General features: G+C 37.9%; 1 protein-coding gene across 1 annotated transcript in view; it reads left to right on the top strand.

Annotated features, from left to right (window-relative positions):
- Window positions 1–435: 435 nt before the first annotated feature.
- LOC107151539 overlaps window positions 436–12852 on the top strand; it is a 113096-nt gene continuing 100679 nt past the window's right edge. Inside the window, 2 exon segments of the mRNA XM_048802421.1 lie at window positions 436–534; window positions 2585–2802. Coding sequence (XP_048658378.1) covers window positions 436–534; window positions 2585–2802 — 317 coding nt within the window.

Raw genomic sequence — 12852 nt, forward strand, 5'->3', positions numbered from 1 at the left:
ACTATACTTAAAAGACTTATTCTGATTCAAATAGTTTAATAAAAATGTTGTATATTTTACAGCATTAGTCCTTACAAATGTATGAGGTTTGTATGTTCTTCATCCAATAGATTAGCTATAGACTAAGAGACATTAAACAAATTTTATACAAATTTCAGTTGACAGTATTAATGCAATATGCAATTCACGTTGGTTTATGGAATATAATATACTCAGGATCAAATACATTGGTAACTGAACTATTTAAATTACTTGTGAATATAATAAATTGACCAAATTATATAATTTTCAATTCAACAGCCCAACCAAATGTATTGTACTGAGGAAAATATTAAAAAGAGTGGATCCCAGTTTATTTGAAGATGTCATAGCAGCTTCTCTATTTTTCCTTTCCCTCTGGAGACTGATTGTCTTCATAGACAATAATCAGTAACCATGTTGAATAAAGCATGGCTGGAAAAAATGTATAGGACAACTTACTCCCATCACCCAGTTAAAGAATGTGCTATATCACAATATGAAAAAGGTTTTACTGTAAGAACAAAGTTTATGAGTTTCCAGATCTCAGGGTTTTTTTTAATGAGAACTATACCATGAATCTGATGGGCAGACTTGGCTTCAAGAACTTTACCTTGTGAACAGTCCTTTCTTTTAATAACAGTATGCCTGTATTTCACCTTTACCTGGTAAGTAATGGTAAACTAATATTTTATTTTGATAAAATATGATTCATAACCCATCAAAACACTATTCAAGATCATTAGAAAACATTATTTTTTTAAAGAAAATGTAGGCCAATTGTGATGGTACAGCAGTATTTATTTCTCTAAAGTAAATTCTCACTTAAAAAGTTTGTTTCAATAGTCAAAATATATGATTTACATGTATAATAAAAATTTTCACTGTGAGATAGTAGTTAAAAACTAAAACATTGAAATAATATAAATGAAAAAAAAATATTTTTATGGGTATGATGGCCTGGAAATAAAATACATTTCAAATATGCTTTTCCTTTTTCAACAGAATTGGCTGTCTTTTTACTGGAAAATAAAGCCAAAGATGACTATTTTCCTATAACATTTAGAAAAATATTCTTCATACTTAATCAGAACAATGGAATAAAAGTAATTTTATTCATATTATCATAAGATAATCTTTTAATCCAAGATATATTTTCCAAATTCATTTGGTAAAACTTCTGGTATTGCTATAAATTATTTTTTGTATTATAATTCATGAAATTAAAAAAAAATTCTCTTTAATAACAGAGTATATTGTTAAAGCAGAAACTGTGGCTATTGATAATTTGAATCATGGTCTTTTGGATTGCCTTGTGGCTACATTTGCACTGGGCACCTCCTATGTAAAGGTGCAGGTTAAGATGGCCCAGTTTCTATGGTGATGCTGGCCCAAGAAAACTCTGTAAAAACACAGAATTATATCAGTTGAAACCTCGAGCTCAGGCACCAGCTCACAGGGATAGAGAAATCTTTTATGGGGGATGGGGAGTACTAGGGATTAAACTCAGGAGCACTCAACCACTGAGCCACATCCTCAGCCCTATTTTTTTTTTTTTGTATTATTTAGAGACAGGGTCTCATTGAGTTGCTTAGTGCCCACTTTTGCTGAAGCTGGCTTTGAACTCCCGATCCTCCTGCCTCTGCCTCCTGAGCATCTGGGATTACAGGCATCCGCCATCAGACTGATTTGGGATAGAGAATTCTGAACATAACAAGATAACCCTAATGTCAGATTGCCTGCTTTGCTGAAACTTTCTCACAAATAACCTTTTGATGACAAAACCTATATATTAAATGTTCTGAGATAGCTTTAGGTCAGTCAAACTGCATCAGTTTTACTATCCACCTGGCCCCAGCTTTTCTCTATGTGTGTCTGTCTTTTCTTCATCCCCTAACATCCATCCTCTGGTGTCTATCCCTGAATTAAGGGCCACAGCTGACAGCAGAGATGGGGCCACAGCAACAAACTTTGTTGTTACAAATTCTTTTGGGGAAATGTATAACACCTGGAAAAAGGACAGAATCATCTATTTAGAACTAGATTTCCCGGTTGGATTTTAAATAAGACCATGTATAAGTTCTTAACATGAGAACATGATCCTTTTCTTTGTTTCACTGGTGATAAAGGTTAGAAGAGATGACATTCCATACATTTTAAAATAATTATGATGTCAATATTATTTTTAAAAAGACCAGGTAACCTCAGAAATATGATTTTGCAAAAGATCAGAATTACCAAATCATAATTAATAACTTTTTCCTGGGCCTTTTTGATTCATTTAGTTTTTTATTATTTATATATGACAGCAGAATGCATTAGTTTTTAAGTCAGTTTTATTAATTGAAAATATTAAAATATTTTTGTGTCTAGTCATAAATTCCTTCACCTACTAGTCTCAACATTAAATAAACCATTTCCTTAAAAAATTGGACCTAGGCAGGAACCCAGACCCAGGTTAGGCCAAGAACTCCTCCATGGACCTACCTGGGAGCCCAGACCTAGCCCACCTCCATCAAGAGATACTGCAGTCATTGCCATAACCCTTCCCATGCTTCTCCCTTAGGACAACAGACAGAACCTGGAGGCAGCTGCATTGCCGATCAAGCATCACAAAGCCAGTGTAAGGTCCACCCTTTCAACCCCATCTCTGAAAGTGGTTGCACCCATCTTGGGATACCACCACTGCTCTCTTGAGTTACCTCTGCTATTGCCACCCCCACTTTTAATTGCAGTAGCATCCATCATGGGACACCGGCTGGTGAAAGGAAGCCCAACACCAAGGTGAGGTACAGGTAATCTACAGGGACACTATAAGATTATAGGATAGAAACTGTAATACTTCAGATCTTCACTGCAAGAAAGGAAGACAATAGACAATGTGAGAAAACAGGGGAAAAAGTGCCCCCCCAAGAAACCAAAATACTACGATAATAGAATCTGTGGACAGCGCAGTTGATGAAATGTTAGAGGAGGAGTTCAGAATGTTCATAATTTAAATGATCTGTGAATTAAAGAACGACATAAGATAGCAAATACAGGCAACTGTTGATCACACCAACAGAGATAAGGGAGCAAATACTGGTATCAAAATATTACTTCAAGGAACAGATAGAGATTCAGAGGGAAAAAATTCAGAAATCCTTGAAATGAAGGAAACAATAAACCAAATTAAAAAAAAAAAAAACTCAATAGAAAGCATCACCAACACACAAGATCGCTTGGAAGACAAAATGTCAGATAATGAGCACAACATATATAATCTTGAAAATAAAGTTGACCAAATAGTGAAGATCATAAGAAACCATAAATAGAACATCCAAGAATTATGGGATATCATCAAAAGACCAAATTTAAGATTTATTGGGCTATAAGAAAGCACAGAGATTCAAACCAAAGGAATGCACAATCTCTTCAATGAAATAATATTGGAAAATTTCCCAAACATGAAGAATTAACTGGAAAATCAAATATAAGAGGCTTACAGGACCACAAATGTAGGATATTACAACAGATCTACACTAAAGCACATTATAATGAAAATACCTTGCATACAGAATAAGGATAGAATCTTGAAGACCTCAAGAGAGAGGAATCAGATCACATATAGGGGGAGACCAATTTGGTTCTCAGCAGACTTTTCAACCCAGACCCTCAAAGCCAGGAGGTCATGGAACAACATATACCAAGCTCTGAAAGAAAATGGATGCCAACTAAGAATCTTATATCCAGCAAAATTAAGCTGCAAATTTGATGATGAAATAAAAACCTTTCATGTTTAATAAACATTGAAAGAATTTACAGTGAGAAAGCCTGCACTATAGAGCATTCTTAACAAAATATTCCAGGAGAAGGAAATAAAAAACAACAATGAAAATCAGCAAAGGGAGGAACTACACTAAAGGAAAGGTCAATTAAAGGAGAATCCAAGTTAAGTTAAAAATCAAAAATAAACCAAAATGCCTGGGAATACTAATTATTTCAATAATAATGCTGAATGTGAATGGCCTAAACTCATCAGTTAAAAGACATAGACTGATAGACTGGATTCTTTTTAAAAAAGAACCCAACTGAAGCCAGATTTAAAGTTAGGTAGTCAGTGTAGTTAGATAAATCGGGTCTAATATCGAGTGAAATCTAAAATGGAGACCATGCGGAGAATGACTCAGGGAAAACAGGATAACTCATGGAACGTTAATGAAGTCCCCAAAAGGCCCTAGGCCAAGTCCACCTCAAAGAAATGTTAATGAACAGCCCCCAGCAAAAAGGTGCTGACTCAGAAGTCCTTCCTGACCAGATTACTTCTTTGGCCCACCTGTGTCCCACCCCTCGGGCCTTCCCACCTACATTCCATCACTGAAAGAACTATAAAAAGGGGAGACAACATCCCTTCCACGGATTCCACCTCTTGGGTCCCCTTCTTCCTCCGGGAGAAGTCTTTTCTGCTGTCCTTTAATAAACTTCTAATTTCTACTCTGACCTTGCCTCGGCGTGCTTCTTTGGTGTTATTCTTCAACATTGGGGAAGCAAGAACTCGTCACCGGTCAACAGCGGTAACATATTGGAGGTCCCAGACCGAGATTCTACACCGAGGTAAGTGCACGCACCCCATGTCTGTTTGAGGTGCATCTTTCTCTCTCTTTCTTTCTGGAGGGTAAGGTGGGCACCCGACGGCTACTTAAACGCAATTAGTGCAGCCGCCACTCTTCAAGACTCGGGTGAGAGGTTTCCCGGCCTAGGCAGCTCTCAATCACCTGTTCAATACAGAGCAGGCATGTTGGGTTCTGCCAAAGCCGCTTCCAACTTTTCTGTCTGGGCCTGGAGAGCAATTGGCGTGAGTACACAGTGTCCCGAATCCCGATCTGCCTCGGATGCGTGGAGGTGGAGGAAGGAGTTTGGAACAACTGCGGAATTCCGGTCTGGGCTACACTCAGATGATTCCTAAGGTTCCTTTCTCTTGAGCCCCCTCCCGACAGCCCTCAGGGGTATCTAGGGTGATCGGTAGATGAATGGCACTGAGGGAAAGCCCCAATCACATTTGCCTCCGTATGGGCCATGCAACACTCCCAACCTCGCATCCATTCCTCCTGGATGCTCCCCTTCCTTCGCAGGTCAGAAATGTTAGCAATTCAGGTTGTAGGACTGAGAGAAAGGCATGGGATAATTAGCAAAATCTGCCCAGGTTCTCTAAGATGCATAGGTAAATTTCACTAGTCTGTTTTACCGCCCCAATGTTTAAAATGTGTTGTGTTCCTTAAGCTGCTAGAGAGGCATTTTTAGAATCAACTCCTCTGGTAATCTGCTACCTTACAACCAGTAGATATCCCTTAACACTTAGGCGGCTCCTTTAGTCTACAGAGCAAAGGCAACAAAGAGCGCATGTTTCTCTTTTGCAATGGGTTTTTAGTGGCCGGGAGGATAAGCAGTAATGCCCTTAAGTCTGAATCCTCCCAGGGTCTCTGGCACAGGGCAAACTGAGACCCTAGCACTTTGCTAAAGGGGACCAGAAACCCCTTGGCAAAGCAAGGTGAGAGACGGGTTTTCTGGACCGTTTAGGAAGCTCAAACTTAGGGAGACGTCCCTAATGAGAACAGTTTTCTCTGGCGCGGCGTGGGCGCCTGAGTCCTGTTCTTCTCACTCAGACGGGAGCTTCTCTCTCTCCAATACGCCAGGTGCACCACTAGCCTGCGTATTGAAAAATTGGGATAAATTTGAACCTCAGACGCTCAAGAAAAAGCGCCTCATTTTCTTGGCCTGGCCTCAATACAAACTCTCTGATGGAGAAACCTGGCCACCAGAGGGAAATATCAATTTTAATACAATTTTACAGTTTGATAAAATTTACAAAAAAGGAAATGGTGTGAGGTGCTGTATGTTCAGATTTTCTTTGCTCTAAGGGAAAATCCTAAATTATGCCAACAGTGTAAAGTAGACTTAGCTATGATATCTGCCATGAAGAGAAAAAATCTTGGACTCACTGAGGAAAAAGAATCAAGAGAAAAATTTGGGCCGATCAAAGTACATACCCCCTTCCCCCTTCAAGACCTAAGGCAGATAAAAACTGACTCTACTGGAAAGTTAGGAGATATGCCAGATTGCCTGGGATTGGATCTATCCAAAGGAGCTAATCCTGTAAGTAAAAGGGAAACTGAGGATTCCCAGCAGCTGCCAGAGCCATTTTCGCTTTGGGGAATTTCCTCATTCTTCCCTGCACTGTAAGGATTGCTCCATCTCTGTCCACTTAAAAAGAAGGGACACTGAATGCAGTAAAGTCAGTCACACTGAGACCCTTGATTTTACACCTATAGTTGCCCCTCTGTGAAAACATCTGGTCCACTCATGGGGAAATCTATGGTGCCACTGATAGGAGTCATAATTAAATGGAAGTTAAAAACCTGGAGAGATTTTTCTCTTATCTGGTCTCTCTATTTTAAAGGTTATTATAGATTGTTTCTTGGGGATGATCTTGGCTAAATGTGTGTCTAAAAGATGATTTTTTATTGTAACAATCTGGTATCTAAATGAGTTTGAAGCATTGCATAATCTTGCAGTTAAAAGTTGGGGTTAGGTAATTGTTTAGTTTGTGATTTCAGATAATTCATGCCGGAGAACTTAAATACTTAGGATAGAAAATTAAAAGAATTCTACTTCCAAGTTGGCAAGTAACTCCCAATCATTTAGTTTTATTTTGAACTGGGTAGCCTGAGAAGATTTCACTAGGTGTACCAGTGCATTAACTTGGGCAAGGATAGTAAATTATGATATGGTATCTGTTCCCCTCAGTGTGTAAGATTTAGGAAAAAAATGTTGAATTGGAACGTTGGTCTGGCTTATTGAAATAACATTGAATAGCAACAGTCTTAAATTTTTAAAGCTTAATTTTGGATATACATGGTAGTGTGTGGTTCTCTTAAGATTTTTTTCAGGTGATTTAATGTAACTTAATACTACTTTAGAAACTTCAGAACAAAGGAAGTGACTTAATGATCCTAAAGAAATTTCTTCTGATGGTAGAGATCCTATTTTCAGTTTTGTGTGAGCAAGTTTTTCTAGTGTAGGAAAATGTAAAGGTATGAAATTTTGTAAATTGTATCTTAAACTTGTATCATAATTTTCAACATCCAAACCTGAAAATTGTGACTTATGGTTAAAATGCCTTAGGCATGAGGTTTCTGCTCAGAATTCCAGTTTTCCCAGTTCCTTCCAGACCTCAGCCAGGACTTAAGTTGATATGCAAATAGAAGAAGCCTAGAGCACTCAGTATGAGACAGATCTGAGGCCCAAAAAAAAAAGAGTAAAGTGTCTTTTTATGGGAACTCAAACTAGATTAAACCAAAGAGTAAGTTGTATGGCATTTACTAATTACTGGCCGGTCAATTTTTTCTAGGACTTTTGCTTTTTTCTTAGATTCTGTTTTTTTTTTGAGCTCATGATTTTGATCCTACAGACAAGTTAATGTTTTTCTGATAAGTTCTATTTTTGATCAACTGGGGTTTTTTTTTAAACATTGCAATGAGATTTCACCTGAGAAAGCTACAAGGCCTTTACTATTGTGTTGTGTTACACTTGTGTTACGTGTTGTATGTCGGTATGTCTGTATGTGTGTATGTCCATATATCATGCAGTGATATGACAATTGACAGATGAGGAGCGCTCATGAAAAAATTTTAAAAAATGGATCCAAATATCTTTGATTCACGTGATTCAAATGGTTCAATTTAAATTGGGTAAACAGATGAAAGTAAAGATGTCTTTAAAATTAAGCTTATAAGTTTTTCTAGATGTTCAAAAAGGCCCTAATAAAATGTTAAATCTGCTTAAATTAAAAAATTTACAAGTATTGTTTCAAAATGTGAACAGAAGGAGGTTAACAGATGAAAAAGAAAAACTAGAAGGTTCTAGGTATGGATTTAATAGAGGGAAAATGTGTTTCTGGATAAGAGTCTATATGATTAAGTAATTAAGAGGGTTTAAGTAAATGATATAAAAAAGGTCTGTGTAAGTTGCTTATAAGTGTAAGTTTTTGAGCAAGTAATCTTAAAGAAATTAAACAGCTGGTCAAACAAGTGCTGTTGTTTTAGAGAATTGTGCTATGTTATTTCTTTAAAAAGCTAAACTTGATTAATATAAAAACATCAATGTAATTGTGGTGTTAATGTGTCCATATCTTCCAGGTATACAAGTCTGTAAGGTAGAAGTTTTAAAAGAGCATTATATCAAGCTGGTGTTCTAAAGTTGTATGGTAATTTTAGGCTTAAAAAGAAAAACATGTTGGAGATTTATTTATATCATTTGTGTTCTATAACTGGACTTGTTATCAATAAGATATGTAAAGTTCTATGTTACTTTTTACACTGAGATACAATTTAAATGTATTTTTAAGTTAATGAGAGCCTAATCTGTGTGAAGGTTTTATTGCAAAACACAAAAGTACTTTACTACTTTTCTACAAAAGGTTAAAAGCTTTCAGCTTTTCTTTAATTCATGTTTTAGGTGTGATATTATATTGTGTTAGCTAATATTCATGTGAACTTGAGCAACAATTTATGTAGGCTTTGTAAAATGATGTTTAAAAAGCAAAGATCAGTTTCAGAACTACAGTACTTAAGATTTATGAAGAGCCCTGCCTTACTTGAGATAAGGCTCTGTCCCATCTCACTACATGTGAAAGTGACTATGAAAGAAGTAGGCCAGATTTCAGTACAGTTAAAATTGTGTCCAAAAGTTGGTTTTTGTCATGATTACCAGGATCTCAAACAAGGGATTATAATGTATAACTCTGCCAAAATTCAAGGTAGCTATTACATGAACTAAATATGTTTTTACTCTTGATAATTTTATTTTGTAGTTTTCTTATAAATGATTTAAGATTGCCTGTTAATGTTTTGCAGAGGTACTGCTTTAAGAACACACAACCTGGGTTAATTTAAGATAAGGAGTTATCACCTACAGGAGAGAGAGATAGACATTAAAGCCCAGTACTCTTAGTATAAGGCTGTTGAAACTTATTTGCTGGATGTTTAAGATTAAGTTTTAAAATTAAAGTTAAATTAAAAGGGCCAAGAAAACCAATATTTGGCTCTTGCCCTCTGAGTCAGTCTGAATCAGGGAATAGGGGACTTCTCCAAAGAGCTTTGCAACTCTAGGCCACATAACCTCCCGATCAGGGAGATTAATGAGACCAGTGGAGGACAGAAAGCCAATCAGTGCATTTGCTGTGAAGAGGAGGGTCATCAGAAAAGGGAGACATCCCTGATGCTTCCAAGGGAAGCCACATGGTCAAGCAAGGCCTGGACCCATCCTAGCGCAATGGCACTAGCAGAACTGAGAAGCTGCTGTGAAGTTCCCCGAGGACTCCCAGGGAAGCTCAGCTGACTGTTAACAATAGATAAAAACAAAAGTCAGTTTGACTTGCTTCATCTTAAACACTTAGCAAAGACAGTCAAAGCCAAAGCACAGCTATCCCTGGACATTTTAAATAATAATAATAGTTAAATGTAACTTCCAAAAATAAGTAAACTGGAGGCTACAAAAGAGATTCTCAGACAGGAATGCCTGATAACTATCAAAAGGAACTGCCAGAGTAGTTTTTAGTTTAAGGCCTTTATTTCTAACCTACACAGGTAGGCTTAGTGTTTGCAAGTATGGTTATCCAGCCCTAAGTAACAGAATTAAAGATTTCTCTATTAGACACAGAGGTCATACTAGTAAAAGGATTTTGCAAGATCAGATGACATTAAATTATTAAACTATATCTTAAGGGAAAGGACATCTGTAACCCTAAAAGTTAAATGTTGTGTTTACATCCCTGACATTTCTGGCAATGTGACAAATATCCTTAAAGATTTACATGCTCAGATAGAAGCCATGTCCTCAGCAACTTTGTCATGGAAACAATATCTTATCTCCTAGTTCTTGGTACTTCCTGGTGGAAAACATTGTTAGTCTTTGTCTTTGCCATCATACTCATTGGCATATTCCTGTGCTATGGCATTTATTGCTGCATCAATATGGTTCCAGTACTAATGAATTCTTGTTTCTCTTATAGACCATCCATCACTCAAATGGCCCTCCAGACTATTACTTCTCAATCAGACTTCTATCATGGACCACTCCATAGACCTGATTTTTAAAGGGGGACTCCAAACTGCTTGCCCCACATCGTCCCTTTTCAGCCTGAAGAAGCCAGAAAGATCTTCTTCGCCCCCCTTCCTTACAGCAGTAAGGAGTTCCCAAATTAGAGGGGGAATTAAGCCAGATTTAAAGTTAGGTAGTCAGTGTAGTTAGATAAATCAGGTCTAATATCGAGTGAAATCTAAAATGGAGACCATGCGGAGAATGACTCAGGGAAAACAGGACAACTCATGGAACATTAATGAAGTCCCCAAAAGGCCCTAGGCCAAGTCCACCTCAAAGAAATGTTAATGAACAGCCCCCAGCAAAAAGGTGCTGACTCAGAAGTCCTTCCTGACCAGATTACTTCTTTGGCCCACCTGTGTCCCACCCCTCGGGCCTTCCCACCTACATTCCATCACTGAAAGAACTATAAAAAGGGGAGACAACATCCCTTCCACGGATTCCACCTCTTGGGTCCCCTTCTTCCTCCGGGAGAAGTCTTTTCTGCTGTCCTTTAATAAACTTCTAATTTCTACTCTGACCTTGCCTCGGCGTGCTTCTTTGGTGTTATTCTTCAACATTGGGGAAGCAAGAACTCGTCACCGGTCAACAGCGGTAACACAACGATATGCTGCTTTCAAGAGATTCATCTCACAGAAAAAGATATCCACAGATTTAAGGTGAAAGTGTGGGAAAAAATGGACCACTCACATGGACCACATAAACAAGCAGGGGTTTCTATACTCATATCAGATAAAGTGGACTTCAAACCAAATCTAGTGAAAAGGAATAAAGAAGGACATTTCATACTGCTTAAGGGATTCATACATCAACAATATACAGCAATCAATATCTATGCCCAAACAATGGGGCATCTATGTGTATTAAACAAACCCTTCTCAACTACAAGAACCAAATAGACCACAACACAATAATACTGAGTGACTTTAATACACCTCTCTCACCACTGGGTAGATCTTCCAAACAAAAACTAAACAAAGAAACTATAGTACTCAGTAAAACAATCAATAATTTATATTTAACAGACATATATAGAATATTCCATCCATGAATGAGCGAATATTCTTTCTTCTCGGCAGCACATGGATCCTTCTCCAAAATAGACCATATGTTATGCCACAAAGCAAGTCCTAGCAAATACAAAACAGTAGAGATAATGCAATGCATTCTAACTGACCACATGAAATGAAATTAAAAATCAATGATTAAAAAAATAGAAGCTACTCCACAACCTGGAGATTAAATATACTATTGAATGACACATGGATAATTGAAGACATCAGAGAGGAGATAAAAAAAATTCTTGAAAGTAAATGAGAACTCCAATACAACTTATCAAAATCTCTGGGAAACTATGAAGGCAATTCTAAGAGAAAAGTTCATTACATTAAGCTCATTCATTGAAAGAAGAGAAAGTCAACAAATAAATGACCTTACATTACATCTCAAAGCCCTAAAAATAAGAACAAACCAACACTCAAAGTGGTAGAAGACAGGAAATATTGAAAATCAAGGTGGAAAGCAATGAAATTGAAACAGAAGAAACAATTCAATTTTCTTTGAAAATATAAATAAAATTGACAAACCCTTAGTCACCCTAACAAAAAGGAGAAAACTAAAGTTATTAAATTTGCGATGAAAAAGAAAATATCACGACAGACACTACTGAAATTCAGAAGAAAGTTATAAATTATTTTGAAAATTTTTACTTCAGTAAAATAGAACACCTTGAAGACACCGGCAAATTTCTAGAGGCATATAATAAAACCAAACTGAGTCAAGAGGACGTACACAATTTAAACAGATCAATTTCAAGCAAGAAAATAGAAGATGTCATCAAAAGCCTAATCCAAGGAAAGCCCGGGACCAGATGAATTCATATCTGAGTTCTAGAAAACTTACAAAGAATTAATACCAATACTCCTCAAATTATTCCATGAAATAGAAAAGGAAGGAACCCTTCCAAACTCATTCTACAAAGCTAGAATCATCCTGATACCAAAACCAGGTAGAGACACATCAAGAAAAGAAAATTTGAGGAGTAGCAAGAGTGAAAGATGGCCGCTGCGTACGGGGGTTGCTGAAGTGCTGAGCATGGTGCTCAGAACAGCGGCTTTAATAGAGATTTCGCACAGTCTGTTAGAGCTCCTTTCACCATTAATCTGTAGCGGACCACTTTGCCAAGCAGCAGGAAGAACAAAGAGATCGAAAAAGAGACGCTTGGCTGCTCAGAGCCGCGGGCGCTTTGCTCCCATCTGCTTCCTCTTTCGCTTTGCTCCGGGCAGAGAAGCTGAGTGTGTAATCAGCAGTGGATTGTAAGTACCCGAGGCAAAGAAAGCTCAGTGCGCCCCGCCTTTTTTTTCTTTTTTTTTTTTTGAATATTTTTTATACAGGGAGAGTTTGTGGATTGGGATTGTTGGCGGGGCTGTGGTTTCTGTGCTGAAAATCCACTCCACGGGAGCCGCCATTTGCTTTCTGCTTGCTGTCTTGATGGCTCCGTATACATTGTCCGGCAGCCGAACCTAGAGGTTGGAGCTGGGCTGTGTGCCGAGCCCTGTACTCCGAAGGCTAGACTGCAGCCTCGAGCGCCTCGGTGGCCTGTTCGCCGCTGCACCTTCGGGAAGAGCCTGCTCTGGGGTCGTTCTGCACCCCCCTGCCAGGGGACCCGTGCTCCGGAGGAGGGGGACGGAGAGCCGC

This window comes from Marmota marmota, unplaced genomic scaffold (genome assembly GCF_001458135.2).
Source record: "Marmota marmota marmota unplaced genomic scaffold, marMar, whole genome shotgun sequence".
Lineage (NCBI taxonomy): Eukaryota > Metazoa > Chordata > Mammalia > Rodentia > Sciuridae > Marmota > Marmota marmota.